We start from the raw sequence: 26,916 nt of genomic DNA, 5'->3' as shown, positions 1-26,916 counted from the left end.
AACTCAAAATCATTTAATTTTCAAGTTCATGTTTGAATGTGACTATGTGTTGTATATAACTGAATAACTGATGGTGGTAGATAAATAACATTAAAAGAAAAATATAACATATGATGTTTGACCAAATGAATTTGATACTTCCGATTCAAATTTGAAAATATATACTCTCTCTCTCTCTTTCATATCAGTTTCGTTTTTTTTTTAATAAATAATGTCGTTTGTAATATATTTTTTAGTTAATAAATTTCAGTTTTATTTTTATTACATTAACATTGATCAATGAAAAAAACTATATAAAAATATATTAATAGAGATAAAATAGAAAAATTGAATTATCTTCTTTAATAGATGTGTGAAAAATCTTGAACAACATTCATAATGAAACCGATAAAACCTAAAGAGTATCAAAAATAAATTCACAAATAATAAATTTAATGTCCCATAGTATATGGAATAAGATAATTAGTAAGTACACAAGTTATATAACATACTCACTCTGTTACACATACACATAGAGTGTCATTTTTTTTTTCACAACAAATATCATTTTACATTTCCAAAGAGTGTTTTAAAATTTAATGCTAAATTTTCTCTTTTATCCCTAAACACAAAATTATTTTTATTAAATTTAGATCATTAACCACTTATTAAATAGAGATAAACATGTATAATTCAAACTTTTATTAATTTGTGTGAAATGTGTTACCTCTTAAAGACAGAAACTATTATGTTTGACAAATTGATACTTCTTTGGTTTCAAAATATAGAATGTTTTAATTAAAGCACGCAGATTAAAAAGTATTTACTTTTAACAAGTTTAACCAATCAGAAACAATATTGCATAATATAAAATACTAAACTAATCTAAAAGTTGCATAGAAACTTGAAAACATCATATATTACGAAACAAAAAAAATCTCTAAAATATGTTACATTTTGAAACGGAGGAATATTTTAAAACGAGGAAGTATATTTTTTAATTAATTTACAATTGTTAAAAATATATTATAAACAATTAAAATAATACTTAATTTTTTGTCGGCAAATAAAATTAATGTTTATGTCGCAGATAAAAACTACAAAATGAATAAAATAATAAGAGTAGAGGACAATAAAGAGAAAATGGCGGATCACATGGGACAAGAAAAATAAATAGTCCCGCCAATGTATGATAAAAGCCTTCTTGGTTGTTACGTATTAGAACGTCTCCATCATCATCATCACTTTGTAATATAATAAAAACCTCTAAAACCCCTTAAAAAATATTAATTAACAAATCTTCAATCTACACAGCAAGAGAGAGAGCTTGACGAGGACGACGACGATGATGATCGACCCTTTAAATTACATTCTCTTCTCGTCAACGCGTTTCCTTCTTCTTTTCTCCTTCTTTTTTTTTTCTCTCGACCTGTTCATGGTGTATGGGAGTCGGAGATCCTCTTCCACTTCCGCCGGAAAAATACCGGCGGGAGGTTGATATACCGCCGGATATTGCGTCGACTTCTTCTTCATCCGCTTCGGCGGTGATTATTAATGCTCGCTTGTCCGATGCTCCCATTCTTTTGTTTGTTTATTTCCACAAGGCTTTCCGTGCGCAGCTAGCGGAGCTCCAGTGTCTGGCCGGTGGTACGGTCCGTTCCGGTTCTGATCTGGCGGTGGAGCTCCGCTCTAAGTTTGAGTTTCTAAAGCTTGTTTATAAGTATCACTCCGCAGCTGAAGATGAGGTTAGATCTAGTCTTAGCCTAAAATCACAATTTATTTGTTCTAATCGTTTTAGTAAAATATTGGATGCTCTAGGGAATAATAAAATTAAACAGTTCATCTTTTGAGAAATTTAGCAAAAATATAGTAATGATTCATATTAGGACACACGAAGCTATCATCATGTCATATTATCTTTGCTGTTTTATGGAATAGTGGTTTTACTAGATTCTTGTTTTGTCTTTTACAGTCAGAATTATTAGCAAAAAAAAAAAAAAAAAAAAAACCNACCATCTTACAGCTAAAAAAAAGTCAACGAGTGAGTGAACAGAGTTTTTACATAATCAAAGACTTGAATGGTTCCGATTTCATCACAGTTATGTAATGTGTGTTTACTCTGGCAGGTTATCTTTTCAGCGCTAGACACACGTGTGAAGAACATTGTTTTTAATTACTCGCTTGAACATGATGCCACAGATGATCTTTTCACTTCTATTTTTCACTGGCTAATTGTTCTTGAAGAGGATAGAGGGAACACTACTACTTCCGATGTGCTTCGTGAAGTTGTATTATGCATTGGCACCATCCAATCATCCATATGCCAACATATGCTTAAAGAAGAGCGTCAGGTATACCGTAATAGCTTTCTCTGTTACCTATATCATATTGTGGTGCCTCTCTGCCTGACCAGTACATATACTTGGTAATGCGCAGGTGTTTCCTTTGTTGATTGAGAACTTCTCCTTTGAAGAACAGGCATCACTAGTATGGCAATTCATTTGTAGTGTTCCGGTGATGGTTCTGGAAGAAGTTTTCCCATGGATGACGTCTTTACTCTCTCCCAAGGAGAAATCTGAAGTTGAGAACTGCATGAAAGAAATTGTCCCAAAGGAGGTCTCCTTGCAACTGGTATATATTCTATACTGAGATGTGGTTCTGTTTCTGGTATATTCATTTTTCTGCAATTGTAACAATATTGAACTATTTCTGAAGGTTATAAACTCTTGGCTCACTGATGATAGTCAATCTTCTTTGGTGGGTCTTACAAAGATCATGAAAGGAGTGCAATCTGTAGAAGTGTCTGAAAATATGAATAACTTAGCTCAGACAAGTTCATCAAGTGGGATGTTTCAACGTTTTTGGCAGTGGAGTAAAATGTCCTTTTCTAGTCCAGATACAGATACAGGACACACTCTGATTCATGGTGTTCAGCTTTGGCATAATGCAATTAAAAGAGATTTGGTAGACATTCAAAAAGGATTAAACCACTTGACATTTCCAAGCCTTTCGTTGGATCTCAATGTGCTAGTGGTTCGGCTAAACTTCCTTGCTGATGTCCTTATCTTTTATGGGTAATAATAAATTTGGGGAACTTGATTTTTTCTTTTTCTTTTTGACATGGTGTGTAGTTTCTTGGACTTGTTCTGTTTCCTTCTTTTTTTTCTGCTCTTTTCTCTGAGAAACTGGTGACATACTTCATTGCAGCAATGCATTTAAGAAGTTCTTTTACCCAGTGTTTGAAGATATGGTGGATCAGCAACACTCTTCCACTTCAAAGAAATTCACCATTGATGGCCATGTGGAAAACTTCAAGAAGTCTCTAGACCTTGAAACTAGAAAAGGGAGTGAAAATTTTGTGATAACGCTTCAGGAGAAACTGGAATTCCTTATATTGACAGTAGCTAAGCAGTTCTCTTTAGAGGAAACAGAGGTAAACAGTTTCATATTCTTATCAAGCTTTGATACTTTGGCTATTATTGAAACTAGTAGAAATTGATAGTCTCTTTAAAATGTTTATCTTTAGCTTCTAATTGCTTTGTTTGTTTCCATATGACATCCAAAGTATTCACTCATTGTTGTCCAGGTATTTCCCATCATCAGCAAGAACTGCAACATTGAAATGCAGAGGCAGCTCCTATACAGAAGCCTACATGTCCTGCCTCTTGGTTTGCTGAAGTGTGTCATAATGTGGTTTTCTTCTCAGTTGCCAGAAGATGAATGTCAGTCAATCATTCACTTCTTAAGTTCTGAAGATTCTTTTCCCAATAAACCTTTTGCGCAGCTCTTGTTGCAATGGTTTCGCTTCGGTTATTCAGGCAAAACACCAGTTGAGAGTTTCTGGAATGAGTTGTCCTTTATGTTCAAACCGAGATGTTCTTCTGAAGAGGAACACAATGAAGAAGCTTATGGATCTTTCGGCCAGAAATCACAGCACCAACTATGCAAAGGATCCGATCCTGATTTGCTTAAAAATAAGTCTTCAACCTGTTTCCAACCAATGGATCCACCAGTTGGTTACATGAATGAGACACCTTACTCGAGTGCGATGAATCAGCAAATACTTATCCAAGGAAAGCTCAGGCCTCTTCAACATCTTCCTGACATTTTTGGCGACAAGAATATTGGCGAGCAGTTAACTATGATGGACTTGAAACCTATCGATCTGATTTTCTTATTTCACAAGGCAATGAAGAAGGATCTAGACTATCTTGTATGTGGCTCAGCTCGACTGGCAACAGACTGTAGCTTCCTTGGAGAGTTTCATCAGCGGTTTCATCTTATAAAGTTCTTGTATCAGATACATTCAGATGCAGAGGATGAGATTGCATTTCCAGCCTTGGAGGCCAAGGGTAAACTACAAAACATTAGTCAGTCATACAGTATTGACCACGAACTGGAAGTTGAACACCTCAATAAAGTATCATTCCTTTTGAATGAGATGGCAGAATTGAACATGGTTGTACTGGAACGTGGGAATGTCAAGTATGAGAAGTTGTGTATGAGCCTCCAGGATATATGCAAGTCCATTCATAAGCTATTGTCTGAGCATCTTCACCGTGAAGAAACTGAGCTTTGGTGTTTATTCAGAAGCTGCTTCACTATTGAAGAACAAGAAAAGATCATAGCATGCATGCTTGGAAGAATAAGTGGAGAAATATTGCAAGATATAATTCCATGGTTAATGGAATCTTTGATCCCTGATGAACAACATGCTGTGATGTCTTTGTGGCGTCAAGCAACAAGGAAGACTATGTTTGGTGAATGGCTAACGGAATGGTACAGTTGTAATGTTACAGGGGAAGAAACAGGGGTAACAAATAAGAACCCATCTGAGGATTCAGATCCACTAGAAGTTGTCTGGAACTATCTGTTTGAAGGAGCAGCTGATAAGGACAGAGGGAGCATTTGCAGCAAACCTCTGGAATTTGTAGAGACAGATTCAAAGGGTATCATGAATAAGCCACTTGGAAAGGTTGCTCCCATCAACAAGGTAGAATTTGGCAACAAAGAGAAGAATCATAGGGAAATCTCAGAAAGTAAAAAGGTGCGTTTAGGTGCTGACCAAACGAAGTACAGAGAACAAACTGAAAGCAACTGTGAGTTGAGAAACTCTGCTCAAGCTTTCCAAATGTCTCAGAAATCTTCTGGTCAAGACAGTAAATATGAGTGCCTATTATCAATGAGTCAAGAGGATGTGGAGGCTACAATTAGAAGAATATCTCGTGACTCTTCCTTGGATCCTCAGAAGAAATCATATATCATCCAGAACTTGTTAATGAGGTAAGCTTTGCAATCCCAACTTTTTTTGTAAGAGAAAATATTTTTGTCATCTTATAGTATGTCCAAAGTAGACATATGTATGAGTATGTGTTTAGAAAAAGAAGAAAAAAAACTCCCTATAATTACTCTTCGTTGAGTAAATTATGCAAGAATCATTCTTAAATAACCCATTTTCTATGTTATTTGTCGTGACTTACACTAGGTTCTGTAATTTTTCAGTCGTTGGATTGCCACACAACGGATATATAATCTTGAACCATCCATTCTCGCAAGCAATATGGACGCAGTTCCTGGTCAGCATCCATCTTATCGAGATTCTCACAAAATGATCTTTGGCTGCAAACACTACAAAAGGAATTGCAAGCTTCTTGCTCCTTGTTGCAACCAGCTCTTCACCTGTATACGATGCCATGATGAAGAGGTTGATCACTTATTGGATAGGTATGTTGCTTCTAATTCCATGTACCAAACATCATTAATCTTGCTGCACCTTCATTTGTCTCTAATTTTGTTCAATATACTTGTGTGCAGGAAACAAATTACAAAGATGATGTGCATGAAGTGCCTGATAATTCAGCCAGTAGGTGCGAGTTGCTCAAATATTTCATGTAATTCGTCAATGGGAAAATATTACTGCAAAATCTGCAAGCTGTTTGACGATGATAGGTAAAGCTTCTACTGCTTAATTTGGTGCAGTGTAAGTTAAAATTGCATTGTGATAATTTTATATAGGATGTGGATGTTGTAGATATATAGCTTCGAATATGAAATGCTGAATCTGGATGACTAGTGTTGATAAATGACAGTTAACTCTTTCTTGCTAAAGTCTTCTATGGTTCCAAAAGGTCCCAACCTTAGTAGAAATCATATCTAAATGCAATTTGTTTCTGATAGACTTGATAACATGGTTAATAGTTTCTGACGAATTAAAGGTTTACTTTGCAGGGAAATCTATCATTGTCCCTACTGCAATCTCTGCAGGCTAGGAAAAGGACTAAGCATTGACTACTTCCATTGCATGAAATGCAATGCTTGTATGTCTCGAACCTTAGTAGAACATGTATGCAGAGAAAAGTGCTTAGAAGATAACTGTCCGATTTGCCATGAATACATATTTACCTCAAATTCTCCCGTAAAGGCTCTTCCATGCGGTCACGTGATGCATTCGACCTGCTTTCAGGTCCTTAACTCATCTGTCAATATGTTATATGGCAATTATTAAAAACCTGAAACATATTACTTAGGAAAGTGTGTTGTTTCTGGTTGTAGGAGTACACATGTTCGCATTACACATGCCCTATCTGCAGCAAATCACTAGGGGATATGCAGGTTAGATACACCAAAATTCTGTTTCTCTCGTTGAACAATTACTAAACATAGTCGCACAAAAGATAGCAAATGGCATCAAAATGCTCCTGAAAAGAAAAAGAAAGAAAACTCAAAAGATAGTGTTTCTCCACGAACAAGAAAAGTGACACCATAGTGTGCTCTTAGTTCTTATCTGGCCATTTATAGTGACGAATGACAATGCTCAAGCATTATTAAGGTGATGCCCACTAATCAATGAATTATTACTCACAGGTTTACTTTAGAATGTTAGACGCACTGCTCGCAGAACAAAAGATGCCAGATGAATACTTAAACCAAACTCAGGTTCATCTCTCTCTCACACTCATACATATGCAAAATATCAGTTCCATTTTTAACTTAAGTATATGGATGATTGGGTGCAGGTAATACTGTGTAATGATTGTGGGAGAAAAGGAAATGCTCATTACCATTGGCTCTATCACAAGTGCTCTTCTTGTGCCTCCTACAACACAAGACTTTTCTAGTCCCTTATCCAATTTTCCTTCTTCTTCTCTTGTACATCTACAAGTCTATAACAATTTTCTCTTCTTTTCGAAAGAATTTGATTTTGTATGGAAAAAATATTCGACATATTATTAAATCTAGATGAATGTTTACCGCAATTGATTCCAAGTCATCTCAGATTATTGCGAGGAAGATACAACTGAATAGCAGAGGACAAAAGAATGGAGAGAAACTCCATGTCTAGCTCTAAGCCTCTAACCTTAACTTATGACTTACAAACTAAACAATTCATAAGATGCAATCGACCAAAAGAAAATAAAAAAATAAAAAGCCTAAATGTGATACAAAAACTCACAGCAAATGCATCCTCTCAACATGAGACTGAAGCAGCCATTTGTTGAGAGACTCTCCACACCCAACGAAACAACCTGAGTTTCCACTCTCCGTGAAAAACGGTGAACCAAAGATGTTGAGGAGCTCTTCAACTGCTTGTCTCACCATCGAGGTACCGGTGACTCTACTACGTCTTCCCCAACCAGTTACTATATCAATCCGGGAAGGGCAAGTTCCAGAGACTAACATCTGCTTACGGAACCAAGCAAGCGTCCTAGACAGTGCAGTGACTGCAGTTCCCTCTGACATTACATGGAGATTGATAAGCCAGTAGCTGCAGCTTTTCTCCCTTAATGCATCAGGAAACACATTCTTTTGTGCAGCAACTTCCCAAACAGATCCCGCCTCTTCTTTTTGCCCGGACTTGTGTAGAAAGTCAACCACCGCGTCCACAAGTCCTCGCTTGCTCTCTCTGTCCTCGCTGTGCATCAGATTCAGGAAGTTGTTCGCATGGTTGCGCACATTTTGGCCATCCGGACCTGCAGCTGGCATTTTGAGGAGAAACATGTGTGCCGGATGACCCGTGTTTGCCATCAGCTGGCCACAGAAACCCATGTCGAGTTTTGACCGACCATCTGTGCAAGAACTCAAGAGTAACGTGTATGTCTGCAAAGATGGGCGTAGACCAAGCCCCAGCATGTTTTGTAATAACTCATAAGCTTCAGCTATCTTGTTAACCCTAAGGAAAGTACTAAGAAGGGAATTGCATGTAGGAACATTAGGTAGCAGACCAGCATGAAGCATTGCCTGATACCATTGCCATGCCTTTTCCACATTACCAGCTTTTCCCCACAAATCCACCAAAAGACCATAAACTGGCTCATCCGGAATCCAGTTCTTCTGCTGCATCTCGGTGAAAACAGCCTCTGCTTCCTCGAGATATCCACAGTGTCCAAGCACCTCCATCACAATGCTATAAGTCACTTTGTCAGGCTCAAATCCAGCATTTTGCATGTCACGGTAAAGTTTCAACGCGCTCTGATAGTTTCTCGCTTTGGCATGCAAGTCTATCATGATGTTGTATGTGACCAAGTTAGGGGTACAACCCTGATCAACCATCTCACAAAAGANCCTTAATGCATCAGGAAACACATTCTTTTGTGCAGCAACTTCCCAAACAGATCCCGCCTCTTCTTTTTGCCCGGACTTGTGTAGAAAGTCAACCACCGCGTCCACAAGTCCTCGCTTGCTCTCTCTGTCCTCGCTGTGCATCAGATTCAGGAAGTTGTTCGCATGGTTGCGCACGTTTTGGCCATCCGGACCTGCAGCTGGCATTTTGAGGAGAAACATGTGTGCCGGATGACCCGTGTTTGCCATCAGCTGGCCACAGAAACCCATGTCGAGTTTTGACCGACCATCTGTGCAAGAACTCAAGAGTAACGTGTATGTCTGCAAAGATGGGCGTAGACCAAGCCCCAGCATGTTTTGTAATAACTCATAAGCTTCAGCTATCTTGTTAACCCTAAGGAAAGTACTAAGAAGGGAATTGCATGTAGGAACATTAGGTAGCAGACCAGCATGAAGCATTGCCTGATACCATTGCCATGCCTTTTCCACATTACCAGCTTTTCCCCACAAATCCACCAAAAGACCATAAACTGGCTCATCCGGAATCCAGTTCTTCTGCTGCATCTCGGTGAAAACAGCCTCTGCTTCCTCGAGATATCCACAGTGTCCAAGCACCTCCATCACAATGCTATAAGTCACTTTGTCAGGCTCAAATCCAGCATTTTGCATGTCACGGTAAAGTTTCAACGCGCTCTGATAGTTTCTCGCTTTGGCATGCAAGTCTATCATGATGTTATATGTGACCAAGTTAGGGGTACAACCCTGATCAACCATCTCACAAAAGAGCCTGTGTGCAGCGGGTAAATGTCCAGCTTTTCCAAGACAATTGATTATGACACTGTAAGTGAAAGTATCAGGAGAAAGACCTCCTGCTTGCATTCTCTGGTACAAATCCATGGCAATGTCGAGAAATCCAGCTTTAGCATGAATGTCTATCAGCGTACAGTAAGTTACCCGGTCAGGTTTGCATCCAGCCTCTTGCATTTGATTGAACACATTCATAGCTTCGTTTAGGTAATTGGCGCGGCCATAACTGTGGATAAGTCGGTTATAAGTAACTGTGTTTGGCTGACATCCATCTCTGACCATCTCATCGAGGAGCTTGTTTATAGCACCAAATTGCTTAGCACGACCAAGATTACCTACCATAGTGGTATAAGTATGCCCATCATGCTTAAACCCAGGTTGCCTTTTTAACCAGTAGAAGAAACCAAGAGCATTTCCGTAGTCATTCATCTGCTTAAGAACTTGGTTTGCTTGGTATGCATCTATCCTCAAATCGAGATTTTGAAGGGCCTCTTCAGCAGCAGGGCCCCACCTGAATCTTCTCAAAACACTGGAAACATTTTCCACTATGTATCCGGAGCTACAATCCTGCCTTGATGTCAGAGCAGTTCCTGGAGGCACTTTCACTATTTCCATTGAAGTATTACTGAAACCATTTGGAACAAACCTGTTTGAATCAATATTGGGTCTCTGCAACACGCTTGTTCTTTTGCCATATGTGTTATTTGTTGTGGGTAACGACTTCCCTACCCCAGAATTTGAAACTTGTTTGAATCCTTTAACAAATCCAGTTCTTTCAGCTTCCTTAGCCCCTCGGACGTTGCTACTAGAATTTCTAATTTTACCCACTGATGACTCTTTAGCAGCTGATCTAGGGTAAACTTTGGCAAAGTGCTCTCTTCTTATAGCTTTCACATTCGACGACTTAACACTTGAAAGAGGCCGAGTTGGATCAACCATACAGCTTTTCGAGAAACCAAATACTTCACCTCCTCCATCAGTGGAAGGAATCTTGCAATTCGCTAAATCTGACAAAAAGTTTACCGCAACAACACCAGCCTTGAAAATCTGATCGCCAATAGGTTCTGAAGAAGCTTTACCTTCCTCCTTTCCAACGATGGTTGATGCATAACTAACGGAATGTGATTTAAGAGGCAAAGCAGGGGAAGAAGAAACATGCTGAGGCAACAGAGATGGCCGACCAAAATCATCAACCTTCTTTGGAACCACCGGTTTTGTTACCTCTCCTCCTGGTAATATACATCCCACTACTGAAGGCTTAGGGAGAATACCGGGTGGTCGTTTTTCAGTCAGTGCAGCATCGTTCCTAAGTTGCTGACGTCTCGAGACACAAGTTTCATCGTCCGTGTATGCACACGAATTCCCATCAGCTACTGGTCTCGATCCATTAAGAAAAAAGGATCTTGCTGTACTCGAAAGGTTACTAATGTGCTTTGCGCGTATCATTTCTCTGCAGTTAAAACAAAAACAAATGAAAACCACAGATTCAGATAAACTCACAGGACATGATCATCAATTATTACTGCATAAAAGACGGTTTCCAAGCATACAACCAATCCATGAATTGTAAGAAGAACGCATTAGAAACATACCCAATTTAGCTCTTCTCCAAACTTTGTACATTACTACAACAACTAGCTTCTTCCCAACAACTTAAAATTCTCCAACTTTTTGTATACTCACAAATGAACCATATAACACTTCGAAATGAGTAACTTCCCGAGAAAAAATTACAGAAAACTCTATACTTCCCCTGCATCCCCCAGTTAGAGAACATCCAATTCTAACCAAATGCCCAAATTACATCACCAAAAGACTCTCTTTTCGACATATGATTCACATTAGAATCCCACTAACGTTAAAAAGCTTTATAATTTCTCAAAGTTGAGCTAAAATCTCAAGCAAACGCGTTAAACCCAGAAAACATAACAAAAACAGAAAAACCCATCGGAGAGAAATCTCAAAAACAAACGAAACCCAGAAATCTTTAAGTAGAGATCCCGTCGAAGCTGAGATTTTTTGAACCAATTGAATCATAAGTAAGCGAGATCAATAGAATACAAAAGTCACCTGAACAAGCGGTGACGTTGACTTGTTTTTAGGTTTATGGTTTTCAGAATTTCGTCAGGTGGAAATTGAAACTAAATAGAGGCGCCAACGAGTTCGTCTTCTTGCTCACGTTGCCGTCGAAATTGAGAGAAGAAGCCTTTTCTTCTACTCTCCAAGCATATTGGTCACACCACACGGAGGCTGCTGCCAAATTCTAAAGGTCTCAACTTTTTTTTTTGCTCTCTTTTTATATTTTTTTTTTACTTCATTTCTGATACCTAAAGTTTCAACTATACCCCTATTCTTCTATTTGTTTTCAAATAGCACACTATACTTTTATTTTCTAAAAGAATTCCCCTCAATTCTTTTATAAGTTTTTTTATAACCCTTTTCACAGTTAACCAAATACAGCGATTCAGTGAAAATTTTGTAGTTCGAAGATATTAGTGTCAAATTTGTTACTTTTAAACAATATTATATAATTATGAGAGTTACAGAAGAATTTATGGGTTTAGCTAAAAGAAGCTGGAGAAGTTGAGCTACTTTTTGTAATTACAATCTTTTACCTCTTCCCCCTTTGGCTATTTCTTATTTGCAACGTAGAAGCCTTGCCCTCCTCAAGTTTCGTATGTCTTCGTTTTTTTCCACGTGGCGTTGCTTTTTCATGTCTTGCCCGTGAGTACCCTGTTAGTCTGTTACTTTAGCGGTCAGAAAAATTTTCGTTTTCAGCTCTAAATTTGACTATTAAGATTTGGGAGAGAGACTTGGTGGGGAAGTTGAAAAAATAAATAAGAAATAACTATTAAAATTTTAAAAAATTATATAGAGATATATATTAGCAATTGTGACATTGTATATGCTAATAATCTATCCTATATTCCTATTCTGCAAAAGTCTCCATATCCATATCGGCTCTTCAACCTCGTTAGAGGTTTATTATAAGCCCGTTATGTTACAAACTAAAAAGCCCACTTAAACCTGTAATTAAGAAAACTGCATAAATTATGAAGTTATTTTCCCAGTAAAGAAAAAGGTAAATTGAAAAGACCGTTGCAGCATAAACAACGACTAAAAAAAAATTTGACTATAACAATTTGTGGTATAATTGAAGTTTCTGTATAACAACTATAATATACATGTAGAACCATATTTTTGGGGCGGTAAACAAGTTGTATGCAAAAAGTGAACTAAGTTAAGATGATCTCCTTTTGTCCAAAACAAAAAAAAGTTAAAGATTATCTCCAAATCATTTCTATTTTCATTTTTATAATAAAGTTTGAAGTTAATTTTGCTCTAACTCATCTTCATTTTTATCTCTAAAATAGAGATTTCCATTTTCTTTTTATATTTGAAAACTTTTATTTTCATTATAGACTACAATTTAAAGATCTCTATTGTTTACTCTATAATGAAGTAAAATTGGAGTAAAAACCTAACTCCAAAATAGAATTACTCTATTTAAAATATATATATATATATATATATATATATGGGATGAAGATGCTAACTCCACTGAGTAACAACATAAATTACACATGCAATCACATGCATTATAGTTGAACCCGCCATCATCTCAATGCCCAAACATAATCATTCTCTTCAACAGAAAAAAAATATACATTTTATCCCAATATATATTTTCGTTACTTTTCCTGTTTTAAATCTTTAAGATATGCCAGCTTTAAAGTTGCCGACGATAAAAGCATTTCTTCCTTCTTCCGAAGATTAATTAACGAGTTAAAATATCGAATTTTCGAGAAATTGTTGTAGTATAATGAAACTTTAATGACCATAAACATTAAACACGATAAGGTTTTGGAGAAAATAGCATGAATAATATGTTGGGTTCTCGACGTTGGTGTTTTTTTAGTAGGTTCACAGATAGATAGGAGGTTGAAAGGTCTAGTTGGGCAATTAATTGAAACCGATTTTTTCTGACCTACCAAATATTAATATGATCGAATCATTGACACAGAAAAAAATCACATAAGAAATCCATAATAATATGAAAACAGTGTGGCTTTGCTTTAATATATTTCAATGTATATGCATACTTAATCCACCACGTGTTCCTTATTAAGTTATAACAAAAGCACTTAAGCTCTTAGTTGTTATGTATGAACTCACAAATTTCCTTTCTGTGAAATTTAAATCTAAATTTTGATCACGGTAATATAGCTCTAATCCTTTTTAAGAAAATGTTATACAGTATATTGGAATGATACTAATTAGGTATCTTGTCGAAACTACACACACATATATACTAATTAGGTATTATATGTATTGAATGGTATCCCAAGGTAATGTAAATCCAAGATAAAGAAAACGAGTATGACATTTGACAATTGAACTTGTAGCGAAGTCAGGATAACAAGACTTGTGGTTTCTACTTTCTAAGCCAAAAAGAACATACAATTTTCGTTGATTTTTATTGTTTCTAGTTGTTGACTTCCGTTATTGGAATCTTTTTGTTATTTTACTTATCTTTTTCGATTTTTCGTTAGCTGTTTTTATATTTTCTACAACACAATAACTATTGCTCATAATTGACGAAGTCTACACACCTAATTTCTTCCTATGTTTTTTTTTTTTTTTTTTTGTTGTCGGCAATTTCTTCCTATCTAGAATCTAGATTTAAAGGTAATTTTATTAGAAGTACCATTTTCAGAATTAAAGTTAGGAGAAATACCATTTTCATTCTTTCTCTTAATTATGATATTTACTGTTTTTATGGCATATGATCAAAATACTATAATACCTTTTAAAATCATGAAAAAAAGAAAATTAAAAAAAAATCATTAATTTTTGGGCAATCATTTTGAGATTAACAAAAATAGTGATGATGTGACTGTTTCTTTTTTAATTATCATTGTTTATACACATCTAGATATAAAAGAGATTGAAATTGGTGGAGTTCTCCAGGTCAGTAATATGGTTGTCTTCGGAAAATTCATCAATTTTAAGTCTGCGAGATAGACAACAAACATGTTAGTTTGATGGACTTAATATTTTTTAAAAATAAATTGGTCCATCTAGAAGTTAATAGACAAGATGGTTTGGAAAGACAAAAGTAAGCCTACTATGGTCCACCAACAGAGACATGCCTTCTCTGTATCACTGTTGTCCTCCGAGAGTTCACCAATGTTAGGTTGAACGTCTTCGGACTTGCGCGATGGACAAAACACATGTGAGTTCGATGGACTTAAGATTTTAGAATAAAAATTGGTCTATCAAGAACTTAACAGACAACATGGTTGGATAGACAAAAAAAGTAAGTGGTCATAAATGAAAATCTAGTGGACAAAACAAAGATAAAACTGGTACATAAAGGCATACATTCAATGTGTAGTAACATTGTTGTCTTCCGAGAGTTCACCAATGTCAATATGAACGTCTTTAGACGTGAGATAGACAACATACATGTTAGTGTGATGGACTTAATGTTCTAAACAAAAAAAGTGGTCCACCAGGAAGGACATAATAGTGTGATGGACTCAAGAGACAAATGACATAATAGTGGTGGACAAAAACCTTGGCTGATGAATGTGGTCCACTGGATTTGCAAACCTACAATGTGGACACGTTTTTTGTTAGCAATGGACACAAAACGCATGACCAAACGGATAAGGTCCAACACTCAAACTCAAGAGAACAAAGGACATGATAGTGGTGGACAAAAACCTGGTAGACTGGATCTGGTCCACCGGACACCGAATCCTGCTGTGTGGACAAATTTAATATTGGTAGACAAAAACATGGTCAGATAGATCTGGTTCACCAGACACGGGATCTGCAGACATGTAGTGTGGACAAGTTTTATTGTTATCAATAGACATAAAACACATGACCAAACAGATAAAGTCCACTCAAGAGAACGCAATACATAATAGGGATGGACAAAAACCTGGCCGGCTAGATCTGGTCCACCAGATCTGGCGATCTGCAGACCTACGATTTTGCTTGTATATTGTCGAGTATAAGAACTTTGGAACTGGACCTAGCGGTTTTGTCTACTACGGAGATAGAGAATTTCAGAACTTGTCTCAGATGTTTCGCCGGCCACGACGGACAAAGGCGGATCAGTCGGAGGATTCAACCGTAGTAGAATTGACTGTAAGAGAACTCAAAAAAGTGAAAGATTCAGATGGCAGTTTAATATTGAAGAAGAAAAAGATGAAAATCGATGGAAAGAAAAAAAATCGAGAGTTATGAAGAGAGAGAGCTTTGTTCTTTTATGTTTGAGAAAAAAAACAATTAATAATATTGAATCAAAAAAAATAAAGAGTATAATAGTTATTTGATAATAGTCGTATGGAAAACAAACAGAAAATAGTATTAGTGATAATGTTTGTCGCTGTATATGGCACATCTGATAATATTCTCTTATAATTACACAGGGATATATCTATTTTTTTCTACACATAGAAAACAGAAAAAAAAAAAAACACGACTTCGAAATAATGCAGTTCTTACTTCTACTCGATTGAACATAACGGAGCTATGTACTAATGTATATATATGTTGTTGAAACCACACTACATGTAAATTTTATCGTTAAGGTTTTTTTTTTTCTGTTAAAGACAATCTTAAACTTAAAAGTAACATAGAAACTTTTTTTTGTTAGACTAAATCTAATAAATTCGAAAGGTATTATTGTACAGTTTAATCATTGGTATTTCCAAATTCAAACAAGTATAAAAAAAAAACTTGCTTTAGAATTCGAAAATCCCAAAATATATAACTTGTCTCTCTCTATCATTATTTTTGTTGGACCAACAAAATCATTTCTCCTAGAGAAGCAAGAAAGGAATAAAAAATTAGTTTGAGATCAACATCGCACTTATTATTGTTTTACTTACAATCTCAGAGTCTCACCGTATCCATCACGCTGTTCAACAACTTCACAAAAAAAAAAAACTCTCTCCTCGAACTTCAGTATTATCCCTTCATTCATTATTGCGACGAATCACACCAAACGGCTAATGCGGTAATAATACCTCATTGTTAAATTGTTTCATGTTTGGAAAATTATGAAACTTACTTTATTTTCTTAAAACTATTAATTCTATATGTGAAACTATCACAATTTAAAATAAAATGCTCGGTTAAATGAGGCAAATCAAAGCTTTGGATTTTCTGATTTTGTAGTAAATCCAAATTTTGAATTTTCTAAAAATTATTGTTGTCGGTTACCGTTTGCATTTTAATAGATTTCATCATCACAACACAGGATATGTAATATCTATATATGGTCACTATTAACTTAAGAACTATCAAACAGATTACCCCATAATTATTTATCGTGTTTTTCTTGTGCCATTGAAATGCAAGATTTAAAATAAATATCCAATGAGTTCAACCCTCCTCAAAATGATCGCCATCTAGAAGAAATATAAATAAAAAAATGTTTATAAGAAGATGGTGTGAAATGGTTAGAATAATGAATAAATCCCTCAAGTTATACGCTAATTAATATAAAAATGCATTATACTAGTATAATACTCTCTACTATACAGAAAATCAAAGATACCATTTTTTTGATTTGTTTATTTAATTGAAACAAACCAAAACCCGAAATTTCGAAAGGTCCGACTTTTCTTCACCTGAACCCGCGTTTTCTCTCCTTTCCCCCTACATTAACTCATCCAATTCGCCGGAAAATAACTCCTCCGGCGTCGATACTAACCCAAAGAGATAAGCTTTTTCCCTCTTCTATCTATCTAGCTTCTTCTTCTTCCTCCTTAGCCCTCTTTCTCCCCCCCCCCAGGTTGCTGAGTCTCTTTTAACTCAGCCATGGGTAACTGTAACGCCTGTGTAAGGCCTGACTCAAATGAATCAAAACCGTCTCCGAAACCAAAAAAACCCAACCGAGATCGGAAATTAAACCCATTCGCCGGAGATTTCGTCAGATCCCCTTCTCCAATACGTGTTCTCAAAGACGTAACCCCTATGAGCCACCAGATCACCGACAAATACATCTTAGGTCGAGAACTGGGTCGCGGCGAATTCGGAATCACTTACCTCTGTACTGATCGTGAGACCCACGAAGCTTTAGCTTGCAAATCTATTTCGAAGCGGAAGCTCCGAACTGCCGTTGATATCGAAGACGTTCGTCGCGAGGTTGCGATTATGTCTACTTTGCCTGAGCACCCGAACGTGGTGAAGCTTAAGGCGAGTTATGAGGATAGCGAGAACGTGCATCTGGTTATGGAGCTTTGTGAAGGAGGTGAGCTTTTTGATAGGATCGTTGCTAGAGGTCATTACACGGAGCGTGCTGCTGCTGCTGTGGCCAGAACGATCGCTGAGGTTGTGATGATGTGTCACTCTAATGGAGTTATGCATCGAGATTTGAAGCCTGAGAATTTCTTGTTTGCTAACAAGAAGGAGAATTCTCCACTAAAGGCCATTGATTTGGCTTGTCTGTGTTTTTCAAACCTGGTAAAGATCCAATTTTTTTATGGTTTCGTTGATATGTATTTATACTCAGTGGAGAATTCTAATTTTAGAATATCCTGTTTCATCCTCCGTTGCTTTATTGCAGGAGATAAGTTTACAGAGATTGTAGGAAGTCCATATTATATGGCTCCAGAAGTGTTGAAGAGAGATTATGGACCTGGGGTTGATGTTTGGAGTGCAGGAGTTATCATCTACATCTTGCTCTGTGGTGTTTCTCCTTTTTGGGCTGGTTAGCTTCTTCTTTTATTTCTTCTAGCAGCTGTGTAATTTTGTCACCTATATCGTGGTTAACTAAAGTGGTGGGATTGTGGTTTCTGTTGACAGAGACTGAACAAGGTGTTGCTCTTGCCATCTTGCGGGGAGTTCTTGACTTTAAGAGAGACCCTTGGCCTCAGATATCAGAGAGCGCTAAAAGCCTTGTGAGGCAGATGTTGGATCCTGACCCGACTAGACGGTTAACTGCTCAGCAAGTGTTAGGTAAAGCTCCTGCGTTTTGTGTCACTGTGTTTTTAGGTTTGTTATCTTAATTCTTCAACATCCTTACTAACGATTTTTGCTTCTTCTTCTTTTTTTTTTTTCTCTCATCTTTCAGCTCACCCTTGGATACAGAATGCAAAGAAAGCTCCCAATGTTCCATTAGGGGATATAGTTAGATCGAGGTTAAAGCAGTTCTCTATGATGAATAGATTCAAAAAGAAAGTACTTCGTGTAAGTTTTTTTCTTTTTACTTTCCTGCTGAAATTTGTAGACAGTTTATTGCTCGAGTCTATATTTTGGTTTTGATCTTTGTCGTCTCTTTTGATGCTTCCAGGTGATCGCGGAGCACATGTCTATTCAAGAGGTTGAAGTGATTAAGAACATGTTCTCACTAATGGATGATGATAAGGATGGTAAAATAACTTACGAGGAACTCAAAGCTGGACTTCAGAAGGTCGGTTCACAACTTGGTGAACCAGAGATCAAAATGTTGATGGAAGTGGTAATTTATTTTTAAGCATTATCCTTCTCTGATAAAATACCAATTCAGTGATCTTCTCTGATAAACAAACATTGCTGAAATCTGTATGGCTTTGACGCAGGCGGATGTTGATGGGAATGGGGTTCTGGATTATGGAGAGTTTGTAGCTGTGATAATTCACTTGCAGAAGATAGAAAATGATGAACTTTTCAAACTAGCTTTTATGTTCTTTGACAAAGATGGAAGTACATACATTGAACTTGATGAGCTACGGGAAGCTTTAGCTGACGAGTTAGGTGAACCAGACATCAGTGTCCTAAACGACATCATGCGTGAAGTTGACACTGACAAGGTTCGTTGAAATCTCTGAACAAATCCTACTTAAGGCCTAACAGTTTAGATTGTGAAGTGAACAGATTAAATCACTCTGTGTCTGAGTTGGACTGTTGGTGTCTTTTGTTTTACAGGACGGGCGTATAAACTATGATGAGTTTGTGGTGATGATGAAAGCTGGAACTGATTGGAGAAAGGCGTCGAGGCAATATTCAAGAGAGAGGTTCAAAAGCTTAAGCCTTAACTTGATGAAAGATGGGTCATTACACCTTCATGACGCTCTCACTGGACAAACTGTTCCTGTTTGATCTTATTCGTTATCACCAAAAACAGAGCAATACTCCGTTTTTTTCCCTTTTGTGAAGTGGGAATTTTCCGGGCTTGTTCTTCGATGGATGGGGATTTTACAAAAGCTATGGTCCTTCACATATATAAACATTTTGGGTTGTATTTGTATGTAATGTTCTTATTCAAAGGTTGTGTATCTATTGTCTCAAAGCCAACTCAAAGCCCTAAACCAAAGAGTCAAAAGTAAAAATCTTTATTACACTAAAACCTTATCGAACTCATCAGAAGACTTGTCCATGTCCTTGTCCTTGGTCACAACATCTTTGTAACGGTACCAATGTGAGACTAACAAGAAATAGGCAAAGTTTAGAGTCATGATACCAGCAACCAAGTAGTAAAAGTACTCTAATCTCCCTTTGTTCAGATCTTCCGGAAGCCAACTTCCTCTCGAAAACCCTTCTGTGGTATCATGCACCGCTGATAACAAAAAGGTGCTGAGGTAACTCGCCAGTCCAATTCCACAATAATACAGAGAACCAGCGAAACTTCTCATGTTCTCCGGAAACTGTTTGTAGTAGAACTCCATTTGTCCAACTCCAGCAAGTGCGTCCCCAATACCCATTAGCACTAGCTGAGGGATCAGCCACATACCAGACATGGAAGAGATTGCGCCTTTTCTCGGGGCAAACCCTAGTGTCGGCCTTGTGAGAGCTACCTTTCTTCTGTATTGTTCTACAGTTGCAGACACCATCATACTTGTGATGCATATAAATATTCCCGCTCCAACTCTCTGCAGTTGTGTGATACCACCGTCTCTGCCTGTATACCTTCTAAGGAAAGGTACAAGGACACGGTCATAGATCGGTATGAATTTTGTCATTCCAAGCATTAAGAAGACGGTATAAGTCGCTCCTGGGATCTGAAAACTTCCTGAACGGAGGCGTCTATCGGATTGAAGAGACTGAAAGACTGTGTAGGTTGTTTGTTGAATGTAAGCTAGGTAAAATAAGGCGGCCGAGAGCCAAACCGGAAGCACCCGGATCACATATTTCACCTCCTCCACTTGCTGCATACTGCATAGTTTCCATGGATTGGCTGGCGACCCATCTTTGTTTAGCTTGTCGTCTTGCGTTTGGATTGCCGATTTGTCAAGAAACCTGCAAATTAAGAAAACCCTAAAATGTTTCTAATTTGTTCTACAAAGAACTAAGAGAAAAGGGGAGGAATTAGTACCTGAACTGCTCTGAATGGCTCAGTTTCGAGTTCTTAGAATCCTTTGCGATGTAGTTATAAAGGTCGTTAGTCTCAACGGTGTTTAAACTCCTCTTCTTGACCGCAACAACAATGACACGCGTTATGTTGTGAATGGGACTGCCACTAGGTTTAACCTTGACATAGAGCTTAGAACCGGCGAAGAATATGATGCAACCAAGTAACATTAGAATAGCTGGGATGGCTAAACCAATGCTCCAGCTCATATTTGACTGAACATAGACGATGAGCGTTAACGACAACATTTGAGCAAACGTGAAGGTGAAGAAATACCAATTGAAGAAACTATCAATCCCTTGTTTCCCTTCTTTTGTCTTCGGATCGAACTGATCAGCTCCAAACGGGAGATTGCACGGCCTAATTCCACCGGCTCCGATCACCAGCAAAACCATTGCTCCTGCGAGAAACATGATTTGTCCCATGGATGGCCCATTGCACCCGCTTCCTATTTCCTTAGCGCATTTAGCTGGATGCAGCTGATGGATCACAGCCGTTAGATCCATCGCCACCGAACCCTTTAAATCAAACAAAACAAAAGATCCTTACTTTTCAGACACAAACAGCAAGGTCAGTGAACATTTAAACTGAGAACTTTGATGAATTGGTCTTGGTGTTACGAGGAAGCAAGCGATCATGGCAACAGATAGGGTTTTGTAGCGGCCCAAGTAGGAGTCACAGATAAAGGCGGCGATGATGGTGCCGAAGTTGCTTGTGCCGCCATAGATGTTGACGACCTTCGCCGCCGTGATGCTCTTCATGTTAAAAACCGTCGTTAAGTATACAACCAAATTCGATGAACTCCCGACTATCCCCAACTTCTCAAATGTCTCATTTCCTTAAAAAAAAAATCAAGAAACAGAACAGAGCATTAAGCTACTCTGTTTATGATCTCCTCTATTTCTTCCATCACTTTCTTGTTCGTTACAAGTTTCAAATTTTAAGTATATAAAAATGTAGGTAATAATATGGATTAATCAATAATACCAATGATGAAAGGCATGACTTTCCACCCTCTGTAGATGATCTTAGACTCATCACCTTCTGTAATGTTCTTATCTGTCTTCTCAACCTCCATTGCTCACACTAAATGTGTGTAATGTGCTCTAAGTATGTGTGAATGTGTGTATATATTTAGTTGGCAATGAGAAGGATTCCATTACTGGTGAGGACAAAAAAGTTAATTGGACATTATACCAAAACACAAGTGTTCGGTTAGAATAATATTACTTGACAAAAAAGACTCGACTTTATCGAAATAAGGACTCGAGTAAATTTGTGTTCCTTCTATTTTGATTTGTCAACAATGACAACAAACGCACTACATATGAGTTCGGATAGCTGATTAATTATCTGTTGCAGTGAGTAATGAGTTATGTAACATTCTCAAAACGAATATATCCTTTTATCTTTTCATAAAACGATATGAACTATAAAGAAACGAACTTATTTTTGTTCGGTTTTTTTTTTGTCATCAACGTACACGTACTAAGTTATTAGTTTATTAACTGAGCAAAAATTTTAAAAGTTGTTCTGATCTTATAGTGTCATGGGTCGTACTCGGTAACTCGTCTGTAAATAGAAAACAAAGTTACAAAAAGCTTCACATGTCAATAGAACAACTTGCAAAATAACCTTCTCGTATAGGAAAAAGTGGGGAAAAATGCCTTTCCGGATTACAGTTTTGATTATCACGGGAACCACAAAAAATTATACCTTTTCTTAGTTGATAAAGCCATAAGAATCAAATTCCTTTTTGATCGAATTAGCCCAAAATTAAATAACTTTTTTCTGAAAACTTATTAATTAGCACTACCGGTAACTAATTTTATAACGTTCGTTCGTTGCTGAATAACAAAGATTAGTTTTTGGAGCTTTAATTGTTATCTTTTTGTCATTATAATAATTCTAACAAGGTGCCAAGGTGAAAATATACGTCAGCTTTGGATCATAACGTACGTAAGTTTGCTTCTTAGCTGAAAGAAGATTTTAATTAATACAGCACCATTAGTGTTACTTCTATTTACAACATACATACACACCATACACAAAAGCAAATTTAATTAGAGATATACTTTACTAAAAAATCTCAACTTCCCTTTCCTCTAGTTGATTGGATGCAAAGCTGGCTCATGTTCAAGTGACTTGGTGAACTGCAAGAAACACATAAGAATCTGATTTCATAAAGATATGGAAAAATTAGCATCGGGTGTGTTATAACAACAAAACTTTTTCACCTGAGAGATCTTAAGCTCAAGCTCGTTCCACTCCGAGGATGGATTGCTTCCTGAAACTATGCCTGTTCCAGCATAGATCAATGCTCCAAGACCCTGGGAACACACAAAAAAGATCATATAGGTGCAATGACTTAAACAGTAAATGACCAGTTTGCTACACTGGAAAAAAGAATGTTATAAGTAAAAAAAACTCGCCTTTTCGACTAAAGCAGATCTTATGCCTACAGCAAATTCACTCTCTCCACCACCAAAGAACCCAATAGGTCCAGCATACATTCCTCTATCAAATGACTCTAGAAAACAAAGAAAAGAATAATATGTATCAAATCTGAAACCTCAGTATCAAATCAAATAGAAGCACTTATTAGGAGATGGCTTCTTCAGCAGACAATCCTTTTTCCGGTAAGACTTTAGAGTTAAGAAATTGAAAAGGCAGAAGAATCAAAGCATAGTATACCAATTTGTTCAATCAAAAGCCTTGCTTCCTCTACTGGACATCCGCAAACAGCTGGCGTCGGATGCAAAGCAGCCAAGATGCCAAACTGAATATAGACAAAAAATATTTTGAGGTAAGACAAAACAAACTGTAGCTTTCTTCACTCAATATCAAGATAACTATAAGAGAATATAACATATATTCTCAGAACAAGTCAAGTGATTTAGATGATCATAAGATGTTAAATCAACGTAAAACTGTCATCAAACCTCATCATCTTCTTTTCTTAGTTCTCCTGCCAGTTGAGAATATAGATGCTGTACTCTTGCAAGTTTTCTCACAGATTTCTGAGGTTCAACAACTACTCTGTCACATATGGTCTGCAAAATATAATTAAGAGAAGATTATATTTTAGCATTCTGTAGATCATAGACACTAAGAATATGCCAAAGCAAGCTAATTGTTACATGAAACAAACAATTACAACTAAAGACTAAGCTAATAAGATTGAACTTACTTTTAGCTTTTCTCTTATATTTTCTCGCACAATAGAAAACTCAAGATCGTCTTTTGCACTGCAAAAGTATTTGAAATAATATAAATTCACTTACATGCAAGTTTCTAAACATGCATCTTGCAGTAAGTGTGCAAAGCAATTTTTTTTCTTCAAAAAGTGACCTGGTTAGTAAGTCGCGCTCAATCTCCATTTCACGAACCATTGAATCGCCTCTAGGCCTGGTGGCAGCCAAAGCCTCGCTGCAGACACCTAGATGTTTTCTATGGAAGAGTCTCTCAGGCTGTTCCATTCATATGTATGTCAGAACCAACCAACACTTGATTTTCACATCTTTCTCACCAACATTATCATAATGGTAGCAAAGTAGAATAATTAACCTACCGTGTTCCCTATGAATGCTGGCGCACCTGGTGGTTGGAGACAGAATTGGTACGCGTCTTGTCCTTCACACTATCATATCAACAATTAGACTGAGATTTTAGCACTTCAAATTTCAATAACTAAGAATGTGCGAGGAAGAAAAGACACCTGCAACCGTGCTAACCAAGCGATAGGATCAATGTCGGTATCCGTAATGACTCTGCTGCTACGTGCAAGCACAACCTGAACGCCGGACCAATAACATCAGCTCAAATGCTCAATGAAACCCCTAAAATGTCTAGAAAAGAAAGGACGATATGGTTCCTAGAGTACCTTGCTTAGTGGTGAATTTTTATCCTTTATAATCTCCAAAGCATTACTAACAGCAGGGTCGTAGGCTCCTTCACTTGGAACATGGTTCTTGCTAACAACAGATACTCCTAGAGATTCTCGCCGTAATCTCATTATAACAGAAGAAACCTGATAACACCAAATATAATAAAAAAAACATTTAGCTGATTATATCAAGTAGTTAATAAGTACAGAGCAGATTTCAGCAATAGTGAACCTGAAGCATAGTTTTTTGAAGTGCTTCAATAGCATTTTCAAGCGTACACGAGAGCTCATTGTCCCAAGCAACAGTTGCAGCCAGCATTGAGCTTCCCCCAAACTCATCAAACTCGACCTATGTGTATATCATCAACCAAACAAAGTCAATTATTAGTCCATGGTTACAAAACTTCTCTTATAAGGAATCAAACTATATAGTACCTGAGGCACTGTAAAGTAAAACGAGCCAAAGTGTTCCCATTCCACAGCAATCTTTCCGTTGGGATCAAATCGAAGACCTCCATACGCACGAATCAGAGGAGACTTCGAAGACAAAAACCTTCAAAAACAGGGGAAATCAGCAGAAAGAATCAAACTTGGGATCAAGATCAAGAATTCTCGGTGTTGGTACCTTCGGATCGATCTCCAGTCATCATGAGAAAATGGATCAAGATCGCGGAAAAATACGGCAGACCCGATTCCAGCAACACTAACCGGGTTCCAATCAGATGATCCATTGTCACTGGAGAAGTCTTGAAGAAGATCAGGACGGCCAGTGTCGCTACGGCGGGAAAAGAAACTGCGAGGAAGAGCCTCGTTCTGCGCATGAAGCCAATCGATTGCTCCGATTTGCTCCTCAATTGGTACCTTCATTCACAAGATTAAGGTCTATAAAAACAAAAATAGGGCTTTTTTATTGCGCGGGAGAGAGTCAATTTTTTCTTTATCTTAAAAAGTCAAATATCATTCTAGTTCTAGATAAACCCCTGAAATAAATAAAAATTGTGAAATTTATTAATAACAAAATTAAAATATTACTTTCTTACATGATGAAATAATAAGTATTTACCAAAATGATTTTTATGAACAGGTAAATCCATGAATATTATAATATTATTGATAACAAATTTACTGTATTTTGTTTGGTATTTTTCTAAATTTAACAATAATTTATTTGCCTAGAAAAAAAAAACATATGTAAGAGCCGATGATGCAAATAAATAAAGCCTGACTCCTTTCCGTATCATAGGTACTGATTTTTAATAAATCTAATAATAATATATCAAAAAAAAGGTATATTAGTCGATGAAAACCAAAAAAAAGATTATTAATCAATGATTATGCAACCGACAAACAAGAGAATGAAACAAAATCACACAAACCAATGTAAGAGCTCCACGTAGCTTAAGCTCTTTGTTTGTGAATTTTTCTGATCGGCACAAATATAAAATCAAGAAATTATGACGTACCTGAAACCGGACAATGCCGGAGGAGAACGACGGCGGTTGAGATTTGAGGTCAGAGACGGCTTTTATCAGCCTCCCCCTCGCGGCTGCAGGAGACGGAACCATCAGGAGAGTTCTTGTTTCTACCGTGCCGAGTGGCACTTTATGGTCAGCCTCGCATCCGTTCATAGTGAGTGAACAGAGTAAGAACCTCTGCTTCGCAAAGTGGGTTATTATTATCGCGTAATAAGACAAAGAAAAAGTTAAGAGTGGCTGGTACTGGTAGTTGTAAAAACTAAAAGAAAAAACAAACCTGGCGATGAGAGGATGATAATTTGGTGGATGAGGTTAGAGAGTAGCTTTGGAGGATTGGACTAGGATTGTACTTTTTAGGGTTTGTGCCCAGAAAATGAGATGCAAATTGAATCGACGCCATCAAACAGATTAAAGCGACGTTGGTACTATATATTTTTTCTTTTTGTTTTGTTTTTTTTTTTTTTTTAAAGTATGTGAGACTTGACGTTTGTTTGGTATCTTTGGCTGAATATTTATAGAGATGTGATCCTGTCGTAAGAAAAGAAAGAAAGTTGTAATGGTGAAATGGGGCCACTAATATTAAATTTTGTTTGAATTTCTTAGGATCATTCAGTGTTTGGATGGTTACATTTTTTTTTTGTCATCTTGAATTTTATTATTAAAGCTTGTTTTGGAACTATAGTAGGATAACATACGCTCAAAGGAGGGAAACTAAAGTCGGCGGATAACTAAAAATCTCCAGAGTCGATGTCGGAGGAAAGGAATATTCCCCGGAAACTAAGCCCTATGAAAGGAAAACAACATAAACTGAACTAGAAATACAAACAGAGAATATCGAAACCAAATCGAAAAAGGTC

At 37.0% G+C, this 26,916-nt stretch overlaps 3 protein-coding genes and 2 pseudogenes across 3 annotated transcripts; 2 read left to right on the top strand and 3 right to left on the bottom strand.

Moving 5' to 3' along the window:
* On the top strand, positions 1,285–7,235 carry LOC104776008. The gene is made up of 12 exons (XM_010499996.2): positions 1,285–1,724; positions 2,106–2,330; positions 2,416–2,610; positions 2,695–3,053; positions 3,187–3,412; positions 3,566–5,262; positions 5,482–5,703; positions 5,794–5,928; positions 6,208–6,442; positions 6,532–6,591; positions 6,844–6,915; positions 6,996–7,235. The coding sequence occupies exons 1-12, from the start codon at positions 1,422–1,424 to the stop codon at positions 7,095–7,097; spliced, it is 3,831 nt and encodes a 1,276-aa protein (XP_010498298.1). The 5' UTR covers positions 1,285–1,421; the 3' UTR covers positions 7,098–7,235.
* On the bottom strand, positions 7,206–11,607 carry LOC104776007 (annotated as a pseudogene).
* Positions 17,188–19,625, top strand: LOC104776005 (annotated as a pseudogene).
* LOC104776006 (protein NRT1/ PTR FAMILY 2.9-like) lies at positions 19,570–21,891 on the bottom strand. The gene is made up of 4 exons (XM_010499993.2): positions 21,686–21,891; positions 21,319–21,536; positions 20,663–21,216; positions 19,570–20,586 (listed from the first exon to the last, which is right to left on the bottom strand). The coding sequence occupies exons 1-4, from the start codon at positions 21,774–21,776 to the stop codon at positions 19,686–19,688; spliced, it is 1,764 nt and encodes a 587-aa protein (XP_010498295.1). The 5' UTR covers positions 21,777–21,891; the 3' UTR covers positions 19,570–19,685.
* LOC104776004 (isochorismate synthase 2, chloroplastic-like) lies at positions 22,650–26,514 on the bottom strand. Its single transcript, XM_010499992.2, has 15 exons — positions 26,337–26,514; positions 26,048–26,236; positions 25,210–25,445; positions 25,020–25,137; positions 24,817–24,933; positions 24,582–24,728; positions 24,417–24,491; positions 24,270–24,338; positions 24,050–24,168; positions 23,889–23,946; positions 23,641–23,751; positions 23,393–23,477; positions 23,131–23,228; positions 22,936–23,028; positions 22,650–22,851 (listed from the first exon to the last, which is right to left on the bottom strand). Exons 1-15 carry the CDS (start codon positions 26,457–26,459, stop codon positions 22,804–22,806), a joined length of 1,686 nt encoding a protein of 561 aa, XP_010498294.1. The 5' UTR covers positions 26,460–26,514; the 3' UTR covers positions 22,650–22,803.

This window comes from Camelina sativa, chromosome 3 (assembly GCF_000633955.1).
Source record: "Camelina sativa cultivar DH55 chromosome 3, Cs, whole genome shotgun sequence".
Lineage (NCBI taxonomy): Eukaryota > Viridiplantae > Streptophyta > Magnoliopsida > Brassicales > Brassicaceae > Camelina > Camelina sativa.
This window is presented reverse-complemented; position numbering and strand designations above follow the sequence as displayed.

Excerpts from the sequence above, each read along its gene's own strand:
- LOC104776006 (XM_010499993.2), bottom strand. The coding sequence starts at position 21,776 with ATGGAGGTTGAGAAGACAGATAAGAACATTACAGAAGGTGATGAGTCT. Across the intron at positions 21,537-21,685 it reads AGTCATGCCTTTCATCATTG|GAAATGAGACATTTGAGAAG; the intron begins GTATTATTGATT and ends TTTTTTTTTAAG. Across the intron at positions 21,217-21,318 it reads CCATGATCGCTTGCTTCCTC|GGTTCGGTGGCGATGGATCT; the intron begins GTAACACCAAGA and ends TTTGATTTAAAG.
- LOC104776008 (XM_010499996.2), top strand. The coding sequence starts at position 1,422 with ATGGGAGTCGGAGATCCTCTTCCACTTCCGCCGGAAAAATACCGGCGG. Across the intron at positions 2,331-2,415 it reads TGCTTAAAGAAGAGCGTCAG|GTGTTTCCTTTGTTGATTGA; the intron begins GTATACCGTAAT and ends GGTAATGCGCAG. Across the intron at positions 2,611-2,694 it reads AGGAGGTCTCCTTGCAACTG|GTTATAAACTCTTGGCTCAC; the intron begins GTATATATTCTA and ends CTATTTCTGAAG.
- LOC104776004 (XM_010499992.2), bottom strand. The coding sequence starts at position 26,459 with ATGGCGTCGATTCAATTTGCATCTCATTTTCTGGGCACAAACCCTAAA. Across the intron at positions 24,729-24,816 it reads TTCAAAAAACTATGCTTCAG|GTTTCTTCTGTTATAATGAG; the intron begins GTTCACTATTGC and ends TGGTGTTATCAG. Across the intron at positions 22,852-22,935 it reads TTGAGCTTAAGATCTCTCAG|TTCACCAAGTCACTTGAACA; the intron begins GTGAAAAAGTTT and ends TGTTTCTTGCAG.